At 40.4% G+C, this 23,464-nt stretch overlaps 1 protein-coding gene across 2 annotated transcripts in view; it reads left to right on the top strand.

Annotated features, from left to right (window-relative positions):
• LOC141128805 (cyclic AMP receptor-like protein A) overlaps positions 1–23,464 on the top strand; it is a 1,026,785-nt gene that overhangs the window by 78,471 nt on the left and 924,850 nt on the right. For both annotated transcript variants that reach the window (XM_073616335.1, XM_073616337.1), the window contains one exon: positions 2,432–2,486. In XM_073616335.1, the coding sequence (XP_073472436.1) occupies positions 2,432–2,486 (55 nt within the window). The remainder of the gene's footprint in view (positions 1–2,431; positions 2,487–23,464) is intronic.

The raw sequence follows: 23,464 nt of genomic DNA, 5'->3' as shown, positions 1-23,464 counted from the left end.
TGTATTACAACCATAAGGGAATTATATGTTGTGCTTACATGAATGTCGAGACATTCGCCAAGCAACTTTTTTTTTTATAAATTAGCCCCATAGAAGCTTTATCTAAAACGAAATCAAATGCTATATGCTTTAAAGAGTAACTCCACTTTTGTTTAGTAAAAAAACAATTCCCTCAAGGTGATAAATGTACATTGCAAGGATTTCAACAACCCTTGGTGTGCCTACCTGTGTCTGTTCTGAAGAAAAAGCTGTTTGTTTCATCATGTCCATTGGTTACTGATTCTGAATGGGGAGGTCTAGTTCATTATAATAACCTGGCTCATGCTCATGCACATTCTTTTGCAGGTAAAAAAAATGTGCATTTTATTTTTTCTTACACTGGAGCCTGTAAAGCATTGTACCTGAGATCAGCAGTTTACAGGTGCAGTGCCAGGATCCTGCAGACTCAGTAGACCGTCTTCCCATACCTCTGATATGGGCAGGCAGTTAATGAATTGCAGGAAGGATTAATGTACTATGAGGACGCTCACCAGCCCCTCGAAGTTCATTAAGAACTACAAGCCATCGACTGCGGTGGCCGAAGGTAGTTATAGTTTATTCATTCACAGCACTTTGTGAATGAATGGCGTGGCTGTATGGGTGGAGCCACGGAGGCCAGGCTGTTTTTAAATAATGATAGCCGGCGTGGGGAGAAGATCCCCCGCCTGCTATCACAGGAAGGGAGGGATCAGGGGGAGAGAATGCAGGAACTTGAACATGTTACATGTTTCACCCTAAATATGAGTGAAACATGTAACCTGTTCCAAAGGTAAACTTAGCCTTATGCCGCGTGCACGTAAGTGGACTTCTCGTCGGACTGAACTCTGAAGGACTTTTCAACGGAGTACCGATGAAACGGACTTGCCTACACATGATCCCACTAAAGTCCGATTGTTTCGAACGTGATGACGTACGACCGGACTAGAAAAGGAAGTTCAGTAGCTAGTAGCCAATAGCTGCCCTTGCGTCGTTTTCAGTCCGTTGGACTAGAGATGTAAAATTTCCAGAAGTTTTGAAGCTCGGAAAAAAACCCGTTTTTTTTTTTTTTTTTTCCGTTTTTTGGGGGAAAAAACTGAAATTTTCGGAAAAATTGAAAAAAATGCTACATTAGCACTTTTTAAAATCTTTTTTAAGATTGAAAGTCATTCTATTACTTTAAGAACATTAAATATGACTGTGGACAATTTGACTTGGCATAAAATTATCACAACTAGCATATTAAAAATATAAACCAAAAGTAACAATTTTTCATATTTCCTCTCCACAGTATTAAATAAAAATAAAAACCCCATTCTCATAAAAAGAATTGAAGATGGGGGAAGTGTTAAGAAGATAGCGGGACTAAGTTTCAATGGACATTTAATCAGAATCATTTTCTGAGCTGAAATTGTCAGTATCTGTCTCTGCTTCTGCAGCTACTCTTTTTTTTGTCCGTCATCACAATTAGGAACTTCTAAAAACTTAAGGTGAACACACCTGTCTTAAAATATTTTATTCATCATGTTAAAATAAAATATTCCACAGTTTTTTTTTCTTTTCTCAATTTTTCCAATTTTTTGGAAAAAAACAAAAAAGCCTTCAGAGCAGAGCAGCTGTGCACAGAATACTTCCAGGTTGTCACATTGTATTGAATTTAAAAGAAAATGACAGTGCTGTAGATGGAAAAGGAAAGGCAATTTTGACTAAATTCAAATAAAAAATGGCTTGTGTGGCAACTGTCAATGCAAAAAATGTTATTATTTTTATATTATTTTTTCCCCCATGACAGTACAGTTACCCTTTTCAACTAATGATATTATAGCGGGATAAGTTTGGTAAAATATGGGGGTTTCTTAATCCTTCTTCTCTAACATTAGTACATTTACATATAATCATTTTAAATGTTATATTATGATTTTTGAGTGTAGTGAACTTAGTAAACTTTACAGTTTAAGGCCTCGTTTACAGGAGGCAATTACATCTGTGCCCTATGCAGGGCCTTGTTTCAACAGCATCGGTGTTGCGTGCATCCCTGTGCTGTCAGTCCTATTTATGACTATTGAGACACAGCAGCTGCACGCTCAATATAACATCTGTGTGTGTGTGGGTGCTGTTCCTGAACTTACCCTGGTTTGCGTTTGGAGCCTTGCACCCACATAGATGTCATTTTGGGGGCAGCAGCTGTGTTCATGCAGCCCCTGTGTCCCAATAGACATGAAAGGGACTGTTGGCACGTAATATTGCATCCCTGTGTCAGTAAACCATGCCCTACTTGGGGCACAAATTTATACACACTGCGTGAACAAGGCCTAAAAATCGTTTACTTGCTCTTATCAAGATGTAGAATTATTTTTGTGTGAAGTGTCAGAGTTGTAAACCTTGCATTTTAACTCTATGTATTTGTTTATTACAGTATCTGCATGCTTGTACTGATCTGGCTGTTTAGAAAATACAACTCTTTGGCGCAGGTAAGGCTGTAAAGAAATCTTGTCTTCTTTTAATAGTTATCAACTAAGTGGCCAAATAAAATGTGAGTTCCACACCAAATTAACACTATTTTAGTCTACTAAAATATGATTAAAACTAAAACAATTCAGATAATTAACCACTTCAGCCCCGGAAGGTTTTACCCCCTTCCTGACCAGAGCACTTTTTTCAATTTGGCACTGCGTCGTTTTAACTGGTAATTGCACAGTCATGCAATGCTTTACCCAAACACAATTTGCATCCTTTTTTCCCACAAATAGAGCTTTCTTTTGGTGCTATTTGATCACCTTTGTGGTTTTTATTTTTTGCACTATAAAGAGCAACAATTTTGAAACAAAAACAACAACATTTTTTTACTTTTTGCTATAATAACTATCCCCAAAAAATGTTTTTAAAAAACAAATTTATTCATCAGTTTAGGCCAATATATATACTTATAAATATTTTTGATAAAAAAATCGCAATAAGCGTATATTGATTGGTTTGCACAAAAGTTATAGTGTCTACAAACTATGAGAAAGATTTTATGGCATTTTTATGCCATTTAGTTTTAAAAAAATTTTTTTTTACTAGTAATGGTGGTGATCTGCGATTTTTAGCGGTATTGCAACATTGCGACGGACTGATCGGACACTTTTGACACATTTTTGGGACCATTACATATATACAGCAATCAGTGCTATAAAAATGCACTGATTACTGTGTAAATGTCACTGATAGTGAAGGGGTTAACACTAGTGGGCAATCAAGGGGTTAACTGTGTGTTCTAATTGTATGGGGATAGGACTGACTAGGAGAGGCGACATATCGCTGTTCCTACTTACTAGGAACAAACCATATGTCTCCTCTCCTCTCCTCTGACAGCACGGGGATTTGTGTGTTTACACACACAAATTCCCGTGCTGGTCCTCGTGCACACAATTGCACGTGGCCGGCAGTGATTGCAACAGCCGGCCACACGCATTGAGTCCCCCACCGTGCAGCGGGAGTGCGTGTGCCCTCTGGCGGCTCCTAAAGGAAACCCCGGTATGGGGTTTTGCGCAGGGGAGACATTCTTCCCCCCCTTAAATAGACGTAAGCTGGTCGGGAAACGGTTAAAATAAAACTAAAATGGTATTTCAGTAAAGACTATGACTAAAACTAAATTGAAATTTGACATCAAAATTAACACTGCACTACCACACAAGACTGTGTAAAGCTGTTGAAAGAAAAAAAAAATAGAAATAGGCTTTTCTTATTTTTATCTTAATATTTAATGTTGGTAATATATTAAGGCATTATGTACAATGGCATTACAGCCAATAGAGTTTACAGTTTTTTTGTTTTTTTTTATATTAAAGTTGCACTTCTGTTTGTCAAAAAGCAATATTTTTGTTTGTTAATGAAACTCGGTTTTATTTATAAAGACGTATATATCACAACGGTTAAATCTGTGTCTGTAGCGCATGTTCAAACCTTAATACCATCAATAATAACATGTAGTTAGATTTGTACTCCAGGATTATATGATGAGTTTGGCAATTCTAGAGAAATGCTTAAATAATGCATTACAATTTTAACTAAACCCATTTGATTTTAGTCCACTAAAATGAAAACAACTCAGATGACCAAAACACAACTAAAATGGCATTTTGGTCAAAAGAATATGACTTAAACTAAATCAAAGTCTGACGTCAAAATCTCATTCTTCCACACTTTAAAGTAGAACTCTACTCCAAAATCAATATTAGAATTTCAAATATGTGTCCTATATTACCGTCCTACATACTATTTTTGCTGTAAGAATCATAACTAATATTCACTATTCAACACTGAAATTATTGTAATTATTGAAATTACAAAACTGAAAAAAACTGAAACTGAAATTATTGTAATAATACTAACCCAGCAGAGGCACTGCCAGTGTTATTACTGTGTGCAACTAAGCAATTTTGACTAACCAAGTGCAAATGCTCTCCAGTACTCAACCATGTCGGCAAAAGACAGCTGTGTCCAAGATTTCAGAGAACAAATATCTCTGTGTACATACATCTGAGAATATATGGAAAGACAGATCTGAGCATCAAGGCACAGTGGTACACAATTTTTTCCCTAATATAATGTACAGGAGCACTATCATTGAGATACATACTGTAGCAACATACTGAGACCACGCTCACCTTGCATTTTGCTGCATCTATATGGAGGATAGTGGGTTAACCTCTAGTTAAGCTTGTTCTTAATTTATTTTGTGCTAAAGGCAGCATAACATGAGTGCCATTATAAATTTAGAGTGATGACCACACTAATTCCTGTATTCAATGACAATCTAATAAAGAGGTTTAAAGGGAGAAATGTAAGTGGGCCTAATGCCGCGTACACACGAGCGGACTTTCTGTCAGACTTGGTCTGGCGGACCGGACTCCGTCGGACAATTAGATCGTGTGTGGGCTCCAGCTGACTTTTTTTTCCCAAAAATCCAACGGACCTAGAAATAAAACATGTTTCAAATCTTGCTGACGGACTCGAGTCCGGTTGAAAAATCTGCTCGTCTGTATGCTAGTCCGACGGACTAAAACCGACGCTAGGGCAGCTACTGGCTGTCAACTTTCTTATTTTAGTCCGGTCGTACGTCATCATGTACGAATCCGTCAGACTTTAGTGTGATCATGTGTAGGGAAGACTGTTCGTTAGGAAAGTCTGTCAGATAGACCGTCGGACCAGTCCGGTCGAAAAGTCCGCTTGTGTGTACGTGGCATTAGAGATACTTGAGCTCAAAGTTTTTGCAAAGTACCAAGATTCTGTGCTTCAGGTGATACTGTTTGCAAACAGTTATGTTTAAAGATATCTGAATATTTCAGAAGATGGAAGTTTGTATTACTGTATCGTCCATTACCACCTTTAGGAGGGTTGGACACTGGCAAACATAAATATTGTATGCCAGCATCTGTGTAACCCCTCCAATGCCCAGCATTCCTTTGCTAATGTCCTAGAAGTTTGGATACCTTTTCCTCAGTCTGCTGAGTAAACTCTTAAGTTTTTGATAACTTTTTTCCACAGGAATTTTAATTAATATTCTGCTTGAGCTGGTCTCTATAAAGCAGCTTTCTGGATCAATGTCTCTCAGCACTAATTTTGGAGGCTGTATGTGGACCGTACTGCACTATATGTGCGGAGCTAGCTTGAAACGTGACCTTCGTGCCCTGGGCTCTGCATTGTGGCTTTTCCCATACTTGAGTGTATTATCATTATTAGCTGCAGATCGCTTTCCATGTCCAGGGTCGTGGCACATCCCCAGTGGTGGCTCTGTCTCTAAAGCCTCACTTAGTGAGTAAGTACTGGGATCTACCTTTTACTACACATTGCTGAAGTTTAAATTTCCCACAAATGGTGGTTTAGCGCAGAAAGAGTTAAGGCTGAAAGACTGATGGAATCTACTGGGTGGAATGATGTGTACACATTCCACACTTTCTTTCCCTACATTAAACCTAGAGGAAGCACCATAACACTGCTGCTCCTAAAGCATCAAATGGATCTCCTGTTTCCAGTCTGTTTCCACTGCCTGCCTACATTGACCTGGTCACCTCTGTCTACCATTTCCCCTTTTTTCCCTCACGAGCATTAGCTGCCTGGGTGAGTACCAGATCTCAAATTAGGCCTAGTTGCGTTACCTCTACAAGCAACATGTCTTCACTAAGCCACAGAGGGGACAGTTGCGCCACAGATAACCCCAGCCCATACTTCCCTAGCGGTTCATGGGGTTTTTACCTGGTATCTCACAAGAAACCGATGCCTGTAGTTGTAGGGTCATCATTTGAGTCTTCCTTAGGAAATATTTTACCTCTTAAGCCCTTGAGTGCAGAGGATATCCTCTTTAGCCCACAGGCCAACTTTTGCTCCTGGCTCCTCTTTCGGTTGCTTCTTGATATTCCTCCGGTGCTCTTGCACAGAACTATGTATCTCTACCTTTTTTTCCGGTTTCCCCTTATCCTGGGGTCCCTTGTCCTTGTCTAAACGGTAGAGTTATTCCAGGTTGTTGCTTCCAGCCTGCCACTTGTCAATGCTCAGTGTTCCTTTGGGTGGAATTATTCTCTTCTGGTGGTCTCCTTGTTATTTTCTTGAGCATCAGTCAATGTAGGGCACTTCACTTTACCTGGTTTGGATTTGGGCGTTGGACCCATAAAGTGGCAATAAACCCAAAAGCTAACATTTATTATATTGCAGCTTACCATTTCTTAGATGTGATGGCTTCATTAATTTTCCTTTTAGGCTTTCTTTTTTCTATCTTGATTTGGCAATTCAGCCAGTAAGTCTGTTGCTTTTTTGTCTTTTTTGCTACTTGTCTTGGAGTCCGGGTGATCCTGTGATTTTAATAAACTTTAAATCAACTACTTGGTATGAGATAGGGTGACCAAACATTTCCAAAACACCCGCCCTCGCCCCCTCTTCCCAAAAAAAAGATAGGGGGGATATAGTCTCGGGGTTGACGGGGAATTCGGCGGCGGGTAATTTGTCAGGCGAATGGTTGGTGTTAGCACTTAAATCATCCCAAAAGGAAGCTTGATCTGGTGTCAGGATGATCAAATCACATTAATTCTTTTACTACATTGTAATATACAGTGCCTTGAAAAAGTAATCATACACCTTGAAATTTTCCACATTTTGTCATGTTACAACCAAAAACGTAAATGTATTTTATTGGGATTTTATGTGATAGACCAACACAAAGTGCCACATAATTTACAAGTGGAAGGAAAATGACAAATGGTTTTCAAATTTTTTTTACAAATAAATATCTGAAAAGTGTGGTGTGCATTTGTATTCAGACCCCTTTACTCTGTGGATCCAATTGCCTTCAGGAATCACCTAATTAGTAAATAGAGTCCACCTCTGTGTAATTTAATCTCAGTATAAATACAGCTGTTCTGTGAAGCCCTTAGAGGTTTGTTAGAGAACCTTAGTGAACAAACAGCATCATGAAGGCCAAGGAACTCACCAGACAGGTCAGGGATAAGGTTGTGGAGAAGTTTAAAGCAGCATTAGGCTATACAAAAATATCCCAAGCTTTGAACATCTCACAGAGCACTGTTCAATCTATCATCTGAAAATGGAAAGAGTATGGCACAACTGAAAACCTACCAAGACATGGAATCCACCTAAACTGACAGGCCAGGCAAGGAGAGCATTAATCAGAGAAGCAGCCAAGAGGCCCATGGTAACTCTGGAGGAGCTGCAGAGATCCAAAGCTCAGGTGGGAGAATCTGTCCACAGGACAACTATTAGTCGTAAAATAAACGAGAGAGAGGCACCTCTAAGTGTGGGATTAAAAGCAGTTTAATAAGAACATCCAATTGACAACTCACATTTGTACATAGTACAAAAGGCACATCTGTGTATATGGAGGGTCCCAAAGGGTATCCTCAGTGGATAATCCACTCCGCTCCTCTGATCCTTCCTCTCTGCAGCACTGTAATCTCCGCTGATCACCGATCTGATGGTAGATGGCCGTGCAGTGATAGGAACCAGAACGAGGCTTGGTGTGCAAATTGCTAGGCAGCGTGGAAGGATGACATCACCAGAATGCAACGCTTTTCCTGAGCATGCGCGTTACGTGTGTTATGGTAGCCACACTCCTTTTTTTAAGCATGAAAACAAGGGTAATTCAATGCTATATTTAGTACTATGTATACATGCAATAAAATTCAAATTCATAAAAAATTCATAATAAATGGCCCATAAATCAATATCAATCTTGATAGTAGTGCTCCAGTATTATTATCATATCACCGTGCTTCTCAATAATTCTTATTGCTTGTGCACACCACCACCAGCTATTCTGCTCACCTCAAGGATGAGTCAGGAAGGCTCAAATGAACGCTTTATTTTCACTCCCTAAATGTAAAAACTTGCTTGTTACATGTATTGAAAGCACCGCTCACTCACCACCATGGCTGTGCAACGTCACAGGCTCGGATCCTCTCCTCTGCACATGTATCAACCTCTGAATGGTCTTCATTAGAAGATCTGCGTTGTTGAGCGAGCGGACGCTCTCAGTACATGCAACAAGCATATTTTGTTTTTATATCTAGTAACTGTCCTCTTTTAGCAGGGTTTTTAATAAGTTTTATAGCAGAGAGTACTATGTCGGCTGTGTTTTTGATTACATGATTACAGGTAAAAATAGAATATTGTGGCAGGTATTAAGCAATGGGAACGCGTCGCATTCCGGTGATGTCATTCCTTCACACTGCCTAGCCACCTGCACACCAAGCCTCGTTCTGGTTCCTATCACCGCATGGCCGTCTACCATCATATCAGTGATTAGCGGAGATTACAGTGCTGCGGAGAGGAAGGATCAGAGGAGCGGAGCTGATTTTCCACCGAGGATACCCTTCGGGATCCTCCATATACACAGATGTGCCTTTTGTACTATGTACACATGTGAGTTGCCAATTAGATGTTCTTATTAAACTGCTTTTAATCCTACACTTAGAGGCGCCTCTGCCTTGTTTATTTTTCAGCCTTGCTGGAATCTGACTTCTATTCCTACGTAGTGGCAGCCCTTAGTGTTTCGACTTTTAATGGGCTTTAATTCATGTTTCATGAATTTTACATGGACCTTTTTTACTTGTGGGGTTACAGTAGTACTTTAAGTGCTTGCACCTTTTAATTGTCTGCCACTATTAGTTGTGCACTTCACAAATCTGACCTTTATTGGAGAGTGGTAAGAAGAAAGCCATTGTTGAAAGAAAGCCATAAGATTTCCCATTTGCAGTTTGCGAGAAGCCATTTGGGGGACACAGCAAACATGTGGAAGAAGGTGTTCTGGCCAGATGAGACCAAAAGTGAACTTTTTGGCCTACAAGCAAAACGCTATGTGTGGCGGAAAACTAACACTGTACATCACCCTGAACACACCGTCCCCACTGTGAAACATGTTGGTGGCAGCATCATGGTGCGGGGATGCTTTTATGCAGCAGGGACAGGGAAGCTGGTCAGAGTTGATGGGAAGATAGATGGAGCCAAATACAGGGCATTCTGTAAAAAGAAGAAGAAAGCCTGTTAGAGTCTGCAAAGGACTAGACATGTGCGATTAGTTTCGTACGAATAGAAAATTTGTACGAATTTCCATAAATTCGTACATTCGGGAGGATCCGAAATACGAATTGCTATGCTTCCGAATTTTGTACGAAACACAAAATTTTGATTACGAATTTCGGATCCAAATTCCTAATGAACATTCGTAATTGTTAGGAAAAGTTAACGAACCTAAAAGTTAAAAACCCATGAAGTCAGCACAGCACAGGAATGGTGGGAGCCCCTCATAATGATGATAAATTCCTCATAACGAACATTCGTAATTGTTACGAAAAGTTAATGAACCTAACAAAAATTCGAATTCCGAAATATGAATTAATCCTAATACGAAACGGAACGAAATGAAACAAATTTATTGACGGCGCACGTGTCTACAAAGGACTTGGGACTGGGGCGGAGCTTCATCCCCCAGCAGGACAATAACCCTAAACATACAGCCAGAGCTACAATGGAATGGTTTAGATCAGGGGTCTCAAAATGGTGGCCCTCCAGCTGTTGCAAAACTACAATTCCCATGAGGCATTGCAAGGCTAACAGTTACAAGCATTGCTCCCATAGGCAGAGGCATGACCCCTGGTTTAGATCAAAGCACATTCATGTGTTAGAATGGCCAGACCTAAATCCATTTGTGAATCTGTGGCAAGACTTGAAAATTGCTGTTCACAGACGCTCTCCATCCAATCTGACAGAGCTTGAGCTATTTTGAAACGAAGAATGGACAAAAATGTCACTCTCTAGATGTGCAAAGCTGGGTTACATCCTACAAGTCCTAGCATGAACCCCTGATGTCATTAAGGATGTGTCCTCCTCCCATGCCTCCGAGGGTGTCCTTTCATCTGTCATGGTTTCATTTGTCAGTGTCCTCTTCTCTGCTGTCAGCTTACACATCTGCCATCCTCTGCATAGTGCACTGCAGTCATCCATCTGATTACCGCTGGTCCGCCAGAGACGATTGAGGAGGATGTGAGTGGAGCAATGCACTAGGCAAGGAGGAAGTGAAATCCTCCTCTGCTCTGAATGGGGCCTCGCTCTGTGGTGACATCACTGGTTGTTAGATGATCTAGCAACCAGTTAGGTCAGTGAACCAGTGGCTGGTGGATTCAGGTAAAACGGTTCTCGCCTGGCCCAGGAGTCCACCAGAACAAGTGACAGCGGCGATGCAGCGGCCTATTTAGGAGGTGTCACATTGGTCCAGGGGGCAATTCCAGGACACTGCATGGTCCCGGAAAGAAGGTGCCAGGGACCCAGGACAGGCCTGCCAAATCCGGGACACGTGTTCACCCTAGTATGAGAATGTAGCCAGTGAAGTCAGAGCTTCTGGTCTGCTCATTTGTCCAAAGTCATTGACTCAGAAAGAACTGAATTAGCCTGACAGTCAAAGAATTAGTATATACAGAAAGTAATATCAGCAGTAACACCTTTCATATTTCTCTCAGTACACGTTTTCTCCTGCTGTCCTCCCAGCTAATATAGCAGCTTTGTTGGGAAGTGACTTCATACTTCAAAAAATGTATTAGGCCATTACATATATTTCTTTTACAAAGGGTTTTATTGATAATCGTAGCAATTTCACAGTGTAGATAATGCATCATGAATAAACATAACATAAAGTTTAGCATCTTATAAATAAAATAAGTATGCTAGTAAATCAAAGAAAAACAAAACAATAAGAATATAACAGAGGCTGAAAACAGTTTTGAGAGGTAGGTTAAGGAAGAGCTAGGGACAGAGATTAGCTAAGAAGGGAGGAGTAAAGAATAGGGGGAAAGGAGAGAAGAGGAAGAAAGGGGGGAGGGTGGGTCCTCGCTGGGGGGAGCAAGAGTGCATTAAATCCAAAGAAGGGTGGTATCAAATCTGGTGAGTTTAGTATATTCGACCCATGGCCTCCATACCTTCAGGAACTTGTCATGAGTGTCCGAAAGGACAGCAGTCAGCTTTTCCATTACATATATTTCTAATACCACATCTGCCTCTTAAAATATTTTAAACATAAATATAGTAATTTTAAATCTGTTGTTTTTTTAACTGATATATTAATATTTGCAATATGTAAGGCATGCTAAAAATAAAATGTGATAGTGTTTCTTCAAATGAATAAGTGATGTGTGGAAAAACTGTCCAATGCTGGCAAATATGTGTGAGAGCCTCTCCAAACTTTTCTAAAATAAGGAATCTTATTTATATTATTTTTTTTTTGGATTTGTGTAATCAGCATTTTGCCAGTAACTTTTGTAATGAAGGGTAGATGTCTCAGTCAGCATTGTCTGAGTATGTCTCTTACATTTATAAACTCAAGAGATGTGCCAAAGAACAAAGCTCTGTATTTTTATCAACTGTACTAAGGTTCACCGGTTCTGAACCAGACATTTGCACCTGGCCTGTCTGTGAGACTGCTGTTTCTTCATCAAGGCTGAGTGATAAGGGTCATCTAATCTGAATTACCATTTCATACAGGCACAATAATGACAGTGCAGTAAAGAATCAAGATAGAAGAAATGAATGCTGACATGTCTGCAAGATTCTTAGGTGATTGAACATAAATTTCCATAATCTGGAGACAAATCCAAGCAGCTAGATAGCCAGTGCACCTTAAAATCATACAACCAGCTCCTACCATAAAAGTGTAATGTTAGGATGAGAGCTCCCATCACTGAGACTTAAGCCTCATACACACGATAAGAATATCGGATGAATGATCGTCGGTTTTTATTTTGCATGCTAGTTTCATGTTGAAAATTAAGAAGTTGCTAAAGTTAAGAAAATTCTCGTATGACAGAATACAACTTTGTAAGTGATGTATTGTCTTGCATTGTAATGTATTCTTTAATTTCTGAGCATGCGTGGTCTTGGCCTTCCGATTTTTTTTTTTTTTTTTTTTTTTTTTTTTTTTTTTTTTTTTTTTTTTGGACAAATGCTGTACTGATTAGACAAAAATTGTTTGTTCTGTTATTGTATGAGAAAAATTTTTGTGCTTGTCCCTTTGGATAATTTAGCATGAAATGTCGTGATTAGCTCTTGAAAGCGGTGTGCTAATGATCAGATTATTGTACCATCGCTTCGAAAGCGGTATTTTTCATCCGATTTTCTCATTGTGTAGAAGGCATTAGTACTTGGTCTGGCGTATGCTATTGTTCCTTTCATCATTATCTTCTTGATATTCTTTATGCTATGATGTTTACAGCCCTCGTAATTTTTTTCTTTAACATGGGGGTTACATCATGGACATTCCATAGCTATATAAGCTTTTGTAAAATTGGGCAATAGTGTGAGCCTTCTGTCCCCCCTCTGTGTCTGCTTGTAAATGTTAAGACTCTAATTCCTACGTCATTATGAAGTAATGCTTCACAATAGCCACTTCCTGTTCGTTGACAAAAAAGTGTGGCACAATGTAATTTATTGAAACACAGTACTAAATACCTGGCTGTAGTTATAACCTTTTCCCACTGTATAAAGTAAAGTTTAAAATGGAGTTTTCCAGACAGATACAAAAATACAAACTAATGCAGTTCTGTTCTCAATAATAGATAATTAAATGTATTTTACGAAAGCAGTGCAAGTATCTCAGATTGACTTGATATCAGCCTCTTGCATTTCCAGTACAGCACCCAGCTGGGAGAGGGAGAAGCAGGAAAATAAATCAATTGGTGATAGCCGGAGGGAGCAGAGTTAAGCCTAGTACATACTAATAGTTTTTTTTTGTTCAACCCAGTGGGTTGAAAATGAAAAAAAACCTGAAAGCTCTGGTCGGAGCCACTGTACTAACAGTCCGACGGTAATACAGCAATCTCCCCGTTGAGCTGTTGTGTTCTGGGAGGGGGACGGCCCCCCGCCAGAACACTCTGGCCAGTGCTCTCAGCCATTGGCTGACAGTTCGCCTGCTGGTTTTCCAGAATGCTCGTCCGACAGAAGCAGGCCAGGCGGCTGGCTTTCGTCGGACTAGCTGGTATACACACGGGCTGAATGTCGGCCGGTTTTTATTGAACTGGCTGATGTCTCCCGACATTTGGCCCATGTGTACTAGGCATTACAGAGAGGGGCTCTTATCAGTCTGCTGCTTTTCCTTTTACTGTCCAGGCACAAGCTGGTGTAATAGGTCAAAGAGAGCACCAAATAAAAAATTCTTAGGAGTCCAAAATTGTTATTGTTTAACTGCTTACAATAAGCAGGGCACAGGACATCCAACACATTTTGGGGGCCACACAATCCCCTTTCATCAAGGCTGGGTGAAATGGCAGAAAGACTCATACACTGCTACTACTTCTGTGAACACCAGCACTGACTGTTTAGAACATCCTCTGCCCGCAGATCAGTCTGCTTAGGAGTAATTTTTAATCCATTTAACATGCTGCTGTTTTACCAAGGCCTGATGAAGGGGGATTGTATAGACCCCAAAAGGTGTTGGATGCCCTTTTGGCCTGCTTGTAATGAGCTGAACAATAAAGAATTTGGACTTTTTAATTTGGTGTTCTCTTTGACCTATTACACTTAGATTGCTCAGTTTGGCTAAATGTCCTCTCTAGGGGTATCCCCGTCATTGTGGTCAGCTGCTGAGTATAGGCCAAATGGGCTCAAGTAATGATATTATCCATGGTTTGACAACTTGTGAAAATCCATGTCCATCGCCCCTCTACCACAACCAGTAAGATTATAAGAGGACTTACCTGTAGGTACCCTGGAAATGATCCTAAACAGTGTCCTTTAGGAGATAGTGATCTTGGCTCTGGTTGAGGACATCACTTACATAGTTACATAGTTATTCAGGTTGAAAAAAGACAAAAGTCTATCTAGTTCAACCAATAAAAGAGTGAAAAAAAAATCATACAATCCCATATACCCAATTCTATACCCACAGTTGATTCAGAAGAAGGCAAAAAACCCCAGCACCAATTTGCTACAGCAAGGGAAAAAAATTCCTTCCTGATCGCCTGAGAGGCCATCAAATATTCCCTGTATCAACCTTACCTATAAATGTTAGTACCCAGTTATATTGTGTACATTTTGGAAAGAATCCAGTTATTTTTTAAAGCAATCTACTGAGCTGGCCAGAACCAACTCTTGAGGGAGCCTATTCCACATTTTCACAGCTCTTACTGTGAAGAAACCATTCTGTACTTTTCCTCTAGATGTAAAGATGTTAAGTATAACTTAACACCAGGTTCACTATATGGACTCCTTATGTATTTGTGCATGTTGAGCATATCCCCCTTAATCTCCTCTTCTCAAGAGAGAATAAATTCAGTTCCTCTAATCTATCCTCGTAGCTGAGTTCCTCCATGATTCTTATCAGTTTGGTTGCCCTTCACTGCACTTTCTCCAGTTCCCGATTTCCTTTTTGAGAACTGGTGCCCAAAACTGAACTGCATATTCCAGATGAGGTCTTACTAATGATTTGCACAGGGGCAAAATTAGATATCGCTCTCTCTCATACCTCTCAATACAAGAAAGGTCTTTACTTGCTTTGGAAACCGCAGCTTGGCATTGCATGCTATTATTAAGCTTATGATTTACCAAAACCCCCAGATCTCAACCATTGATTCCCTGGTTGTACTCCTCCCTAGTATGTATGATGAATGCATATTCTTAGCCCCCAAGTGCATAACTACATTTATCAACATTAAACCTCATTTGCCACCTAGCCGTCCAATTAAACAGTGCATTGAGGTCGGCTTGTAAGTTGGATACCTCCTGTAAGGATGAGCAAATGAGCAGTTACCTCTGCATTTAGGGCACACTACCTGTGCTGTGAATGCAGAGAGCACCGTGAGATGATGGTAAATCCTGTGCGAATGCATGATAGTGATGTCATCGTGGACCAGCCATTCAATCAGGCAGAGAGCGCGGACCTGGAAGGAAGAACGGGCAAAGATAGAAGTGCCAACAAAGTTGACAGCTCAGCTCTGGAAGGCTTTTTTTGTCAGATAAATCTGTCACAATGAATGTGCTAATATGTGGTGCATTCTTGCACATTAGTGCATCAACCAAATGGGGCCTGTTTAAAAATAAAAAATAAAGCATGGTTTACTACGGTTTTAAGACTGAATATTTAGATTCTTGCATAAGCCAGTCATACTTTTTTTTTTTTTTTTTAATCTGCATATATTAAATCAGTCATTCCCTGAAAAGGATCATGGCACATACATTCAATGTTTTACGAGTCTGTGCTAAGAATTAAACTGCACAAAAAAAATTGCATATCTGATAAGACATGATCTATCGTGATCTAGTCCATACAGAAATGAGCAAGTTGTTCCATATTCCATTATATCACTTAAACTGATGGAAATTCAATCTGTAAATGGATCTGTATTTTAACACTCTGTAGTCACTAATAGAAGTAATTGTGAATTTGAACAAATGAAGTGTATCTGCTTAAAATGTAAAATCATATATTAATTTCCACGTTGTACTTCAATTATTTCTAACTTGCTCCTATTAATCTGAGCGATTTTAAAGTCTCTAAAGCTACTTTGTAAAGATCCCCACACAATTACTTCCTTTTGTTCTGTGACCCATATTCACTATGCCCTGTGAGTAGGCAGTACTGTGTCACACATTTCACAGAGCCTGCCTGCTGAACTACAGAGGAGCTAAGAGGAGGAGTTTCAGGAGGCAGAGCAGGAGTACAGGAATCAGAGCTTTCACACAACAACATACCATGGGATATGTAGTCCTAAAAAATGTCAATGAAAGCAGCAGAAGAGAAGCTGCAAAGCATGCAGGGAATCCAGAAAGTTGTGGTAAGAGATGGGCAGTAGACAGGCAGCACTCATTACATGAAAGGAGCTTTTTCAAGTAAGCTTATATGGGATTGTCAAAAATACCTTTTCAATGTATTACTATTACAATACTGATGTTATTTAATTGAAAGTATATGCTGTGATTATAGATCTCCTTTAAATTGTCATCTGTTGAATATTCTGTCAGTAATGTAGCCTGCCATTGGGAATATGCCATATCATATGCTTAGAAGATGTGTTGCATATACTGCAATCAGCTAGATGTTTTTTTTTATCTGGCTGCATTAAGTATGTTCAAGGGTAGTGCTGATCTGAGCTGGCTGTCTGATTTCTGTATTCGTTTTTTGGTCATTGTTCAAGTGTTACACAAGTTACATAATTCATCTTGAAATTTTGATTCTGAGCCAACCAGACAGCTTAATAATTAATTGAACTTTCGCTCTGTCACTGTTCCAGGGAATTAACAGGTCAACATAACCTTTGCCAGTATCACTGAAATGGATGCTTAGCCATCTATTATCCAATACTTTGTAATTATCTATATGATGAATTCGCTTTATGATGATGTTATTAGCATGACATTTTGCTAAGATGGATTAAAGCTTTTTCATCTTGATGGTTCAGTACAGTACTTATAACATTAGCCTTGTAGCACTGGGGTATGGGTTTTGTCCCATGGTTACTATATGCATGTGTCCTCTCTGTGTTTTGTATTTGTTTCCAGTTCACCACAATCTAAAAACGTACCATCAAGTTATTTAGCTTTTACTTAGGCTAAGTTCAAGCACAATAGCGCGCATTCCCGGCATTAGAGAAACGTACTGCTATCAATTCTTAACCCCCTACGCATCAGCAAACCGCCTGCATTTTCACACACACAAAACCATATGGTGCCGCAGAACCATTCAATTCCATGAGGCGCAATTTTCAAAAAGGATGCGGGACTTCTTTCCTTGCATTTCTGCAGGTAGAGCAGCCCATTGAAAGTCATGGGCTTCCCTACCCGCAGAACGCAGCCCACACAAGTGTGAACCAGGCCTTAGAGTCAAACCATTCATACATGAGGCTCATTTCTTGGAAAGTCTCAATGCTTTTTGGTATCTATGGTTGTATTTAAAATAGACCCGGCCAATAGAGATGGGCGAACTGTTCGGGCTCAGCATCGGTCGGTCCCAAACAGCACCCATTCGGGTGCTCGCCAAACACCTGAATTTGCGGGGCGCTCGGCAGGATGTTTAGTGCATTCTAGGGCCCTGATTGGCCGAAGCAATGCAAATGGTCACAAACGCAAAATCTCATGCGCTTGGGAGTAGACTTGCTTAATATGAGTAAGCTATATCTCCATCCTGGCTTGTATGGATAAGTCTCCTCTTGCTGCCCTCGTACTACCGGGGGAGTCTGAAACAACTGGAACCCCAAATAAAGAGGGAGCACTGACCTAGTGCATTATCCTAAAACCATAGCTTTTATTGATATAAAATGTGGTGAGCATTATACTCACAAAATGACAATTGCGTGAAAGCTCATCACATAGCACAGCATCATCCAGTCCACAATACATCATACCATGTGGCAGTAGGAGGTGAAGATCCAATTAACTAACGCATTTCGAGGACTAGCCTCTTCCTCAGAGCCAACAAGACTGTTACCTGCACTCCTCCCAAAGTTTGGTATTGTTCCGGTCCCATAGACTTTAATAGGGTTCTGGATTCGGGTCCGAATTTTTTCTATGTCTGGGAATTCTGGTGTTGAACCAAAGCGAGGGGGTATTTGGCCCATCCCTACCGGCCAACAGTCTCTAGTGAATTCTGTACAAGGATTTTGTTTCGGAAAAGGTCTTGTAGTCAGTAGTTAAAATTTATATTGAATGTTATAAGGTAGTTCAGATCACATTTTTCAGTAGCATTCACATGCCACTTTTCCATTATTTGTTAAGCTGTTGTCTGTACTATTAATTCACATTCTGTGTAATTTTTTTCTTGTTTTGCTGTAAGTGGGAATGGATGGCTAGTGGAAAGCATGCATTTGCTATTAATTTTATGTGCTTCAACCAAAATGACCTTATATGAAAGTCAAGCAGAGAAATGTTTCGGAGGCAACACAACTTTATCTCAGATGCAGACATATTTTTCTTAAATGTTCAGCCATATTTTCAATCTTGCACACTTGTACAGGCTCATCACCTGTGCTGAAATTGCTTACTCTGATTTCATTGCACACTGTGGGTTTCTCAGTGTGCAATAGAAGCTGCAGCAAGCCAGATAGAGACTACCTTTATCTTCTGGCTGGGGGATGTTTAACATCATCTGGTCCTCTCCTCCCGAACCTGATTGTCCCTGGCCTGCCCCTTTCATTCATTGGATTTCAGTTCTTTTAATCATAGAGGCTCAATAAAACATGTGGGCATTAACTAGGGTAGTCTGCATGTAAATTCAGATTGCCTAGGAATGCCCACTCATCCAGACTCATGCCCCCCCCCCATGCATTAAGGCATTTTGTTATATGCCTACTTCTCTCAAGAGGCACCCCACTGCTCCCATCAGGGCTGAGGACTCCTGAGAAGAGTACAGAGGCAGAGTGCTGTGATGTTTTAAGAAAGCTTTATACAGCACCCTGCCATCACCCACAATCTGCCTGCATTGGATGGAGAAACACAGAGACCCAGTGATAATAGAGTACATATTGAAAAAAAGGTTTTATTTAAAATATTTCATTAGTATGTCAATGAGGGTGGAAAGTAGGGGAGCCAGGGCAGGCTAGGTATAAGCAGCCTAAACTAGCTTTGAAGGATGCTTCCAGAAGGAGATATTTTCTCACTTCAGACACCCATTCACACAAGCCCTAAAACTGAAAAAAGTGGATCTGAAGTCCAGCAACAGTAAGCATGCGATTGCATGTATAATTTACATGTAAATGCTGTAAAATGTCATGTAAACAAACCAACCAAACACAGATTTAAATTTGTCTGGTTCAGCAGGAACCAGTGAAATTTTGATCCATGTATGGACAGGCTGGTTGTACTAAAGTCAATCAATCAACTTCGGTACAACCAGCATGTCCGTTTTTTTTCACTCCCTCACTGCTGGTACAAATAGTATGCAGATCTCATACCTGTTGGGCTACTGGGGAAGTTGAAAATAACTCTAGTTGTTAACGCTACTATCTTCTGGGCCTTGCTCAGCTTCTGCATGAGCAGCTTCCCCAACACAGGAGGCCACTTGCTTGGTACCACTTTCATTCATAGAACATCTTGTATTTCTTTTTCAATAAATATAAGGCATGGTCTGATTGGACAAGGTGGAGAACATAATGTGATTGTCCAGTTGGAGAACCTTTATGTTTATTGAAAAAAAATAGGCAGCAGTGTAGTGAGAGTGAATTTCTGTGGTCAGTGTGCAGAGGGGAAGCTGCTTACACAAAACCTGAGCAAGGCCCAGTAAATCACTGAAGAAGATTTTTAGCTTCCCCAGCAACCCATCAGGTATGAGATAAGCGTATTTACATTGTGTCAAGCTAAATTTTAAATAATTGTAAGTCTTCCTGGTGTTCAGCTTTAGGCAGTTAAAACCATTTGCCAACTCCCAGGAAATAGTTCAAGCACATAGTTCAAATACATACCTACTATGTATGAAGCATGTACACACAGACTAGGTTGACCATGGGAAAACGCGGCTAAATTGCGTCCCAATTTTACAGGGTTTTGCGGTCGGCGGTCAAAACGTTCCTATCCTGAGCACGATTCTTCTGCATTCAGGAGAGGGAGGTTAAGAGAGGTTGAACCTCCCCTAACTGGAGCAGCTTCTAAACCCTTGTAAAAGCCTATGTGTGCATGGCCACATGGGATTTAATGGAGTTGAGTTTAGGAGCTTTAACAAAAAAAAAACGCCAAAAGCTCCTAAACGTAAGTTTAGAAGCTGAAGTGTACATGAGCCCTAAGAATGTTGTTTGTAAATGTTCTTTTTAAGAATATTTGTTCTATTTTCTAATTGTTGCTGGGTTTAAATCATCCTCCATTTTAGACCGCAATGATGAGAAAATTCAAAGAAGCAGGATGGATCCAAATTTCTAACGGTGAATGGGGTTTTCCTTTGCGAAATTACATTTACTCCAAAACCGAATGTTACATTTGTCAAGTCATCAAAAGTACTTATGGGAATTTTGGTACAAATACAGTATTCTTTCAAAAATCTAGTAGTGTATGGCCAGATTTAGTTATTATCTTTGTAACCTCTGCTATTACTACACATACCCTAGAACTCTGGTGGCCCAGCAGATGGTGGCCACTGCATGGCCTATTTAGAGAGCATAAACATCACAACTATAATATTCTGGGACATTATTGTGTGTTCTATGTAAATATGTTTTCAGCAAACCCTTTTGCATTAGAGTATCAGTCGTTTTTGTGTTTTTTTTTTTTTTTTTTTTTTATTGACAGCAGCTTTAATTAAATATCAACACAAAGAGCAAAGACAAGGAAAACCAGTGTCAAGGTTTGGATATGTTGAATTTGTGTTGTGGTTTGTATTTTAAAGCGTTTGCTGCTAATGGATATGCTTTGGCATAAGGGAATATCCTTTTGTTGGGATTTTCCACAGCAATAATAAACAGCAGCAGGAAGTAAAGAAACACAGCAGAAAAACAAGTAATCTCCGGAGCGCAGTCTTTTCCTATGCCTTCTCTGATCAGTAGGGTCTGGTAAAGTAATCAGGGCTAATAATCAGTCTCAGTGAATGCCATTATCTCGTAGTTGTGCTATCCACAGCTATGCCGAGGTGCTTAATGAGCATGGCAGGCTTAGGGAGATCCATCAACAGTTTTTTTTTTTTTTTTTTCTTCCTTATGATTTGCACGGTTTAGTAGGAGAAAATAATCTCTCTAAATGGTGCTGCACTTTACATCTTTAAATGTACAGCGGTTCAGCAGCCTCGAAATGGAACATAATTAAGCTGACTAGTTCAGGCAACTTATTCCAAAGGGTTTTTTTCCTCTTCGCTTAGATCATCTGTTTGCTTAAACATATTATGAGGTTGGTGTTTTGCATACCGCTGCAGTGCAATGTATGTTTTTTTGCATAATGAACAAGAACTGAAATCCCATGGAGAGACTTGTGCCAGAGATTCTTATTTCTACAAGAAGAGTGACTGACGTGAATTTATGAATGTAGACTGTAGGACCAGAATAATATAATACACAGGGGACAACTTGGATCTTCGATCTCTCTTAAAGCTGCAGTGCTATAATGAATGTATCATCGCTAGCAAAAAAAAACAGTTTTTCAAAGTGTTTGTGATCTGTAGATAAGTAGTGATACCATTATATCAAAGGAAAACTAAACCCAAGATCAAAAATATAATATAATGCAGCTTACCAGTCCTTTGGTGTGGTGGCTGCATTCATTTTTTATTTTGCAGCCTAAGAATGTGAATATGTCTGTGGTTAAAGTCTTACTGTACATCAGGTCTGCTTTATCTATAGGGCCAATATGGGTGCCTGCAAACCCAGAAGGTCTAGTCAATGCCAGAAAAGGTGTTTTTCCAAGTCATCTTCCAGGACGGCTTACAGAGAGATAGGCTCCTCCCACCTAGCACAGGAAACACATGATCCACATCATAAAAGCAGCACACATGTATTAGCCCCTCAGTATTTGTGTTTGCTCTGGCCAGTCAGGAACTCCAAAAAGATGTTTGTTATTTTTCCGGCCTTCGTGCTAGGTGGCAGGGCCTCCCGATGTCCATACCCAGGGCAAACAGGGGTAGTACTCCTGGGGTATGTGTCAGTTTGGGCCACCCAGAGACTTGATAGAGCGGTCTGGGATGAAAGTAAGGGACCCCCTCTCCCGATTGAGTTGTAGCCTCAGTGAGGTACCTGTGAGGAGTGTAGGAGGTGATCCAGTGGTTCCATCCGAAATGGCACAGCAGGGTGTTCTTCTAGTGGAGGCGCAGGCCGCTATATGGTCCGGGTACCTTTTTTTTTTTTCTGCGGTTTACAGAGATCTCCATGTGCAGGGCTTCTCTATCCCCAGCATGTGGATCGTGCTGGTGGCGCAGAGTGATGAGGTAACTTCCAGCGCTGTTGACAGGAAGTGACATGGCAGGAAGTTCAGCGGTGGCCATCTTGGTACACCCAGACACTGGAAAGTGAAGCTTCTGTATGGGGCCTCTTCTACCGCTAGTACCTCTTCAGTCCACATACTGGCCATTTCACCCTTCTTCAATTTCTTGGCGACCAATCTCTGTGGGAAGCCTTTGCGATTGGTCCGTGCTGTCTCACGGGCCACAGTGTTCTTTAAGTACACATGGTGGAAAAGTGGGAGACTAGTGTAGAAATTGTCTACATATAGGTGGTAACCTTTCCCAAGCAATGGTTGGATCAGCTGCCAGACAATTTTGCCACTTGTTCCCATGTAGGTAGGGCATCCAGGGGGGTTTAGCTGTCTGTCTTTCCCCTCATAAATTATAAAGTCATATGTGTAACCCGTGGCCCTGTCACACGCCTTATAAAATTTTACCCCACGTCTGGCTCTTTTACTGGGGAGGTATTGTTTTATTCCGAGTCTTCCCTTAAAGTGTACTAGTGATTCATCTACACAAATATTTATATCAGGGGTAAACATCTCCTTGAAGCTGGCGCAAAAAAAATTGATTAGGGGCCGAATTTTGAATAATTTATCATAACTGGGATGATTTCGAGGGAGGCATTGGGCATTGTTATTGAAGTGTGAAAATCTCATAATCATCTCATAACGGGTTCTGGGCATCAATGACGATTAGACCGGCATGTGGTGGATAGGTTGGGTAGACCAGTAGGAATGGAGTTCATTTTTTTTGTCAGCCCCATGTTGAGGGTTAGGCCAAGGAAAATTTTTAATTTTTCCACGGTGAGGGGTTTCCAAACAAAAGGACGGGCATATGAAGAACTTGGATTGTTGGCTATATGTTGGCTGGCGTATAGATTACATTGCTCCACAATGTAGGTTAGGAAATCATTGGTAAAAAATAAATGAAAATAATAAAGTGGGGTTACATTTTCCGTCTGCATCTGAGGGCCTGGCTGGGCTGTAAAAAGGGGAATTACAGGTTCTACTGACGTACCAGGCAGCCATGTTGGATACAGTAGAACATCTGGGAGGCTAGTATTGGCACTGC

Source organism: Aquarana catesbeiana, linkage group LG02 (genome assembly GCF_042186555.1).
Source record: "Aquarana catesbeiana isolate 2022-GZ linkage group LG02, ASM4218655v1, whole genome shotgun sequence".
Lineage (NCBI taxonomy): Eukaryota > Metazoa > Chordata > Amphibia > Anura > Ranidae > Aquarana > Aquarana catesbeiana.
Note: the sequence above shows the minus strand (reverse complement) of the source record. Positions and strands in the feature narration are given on the sequence as shown.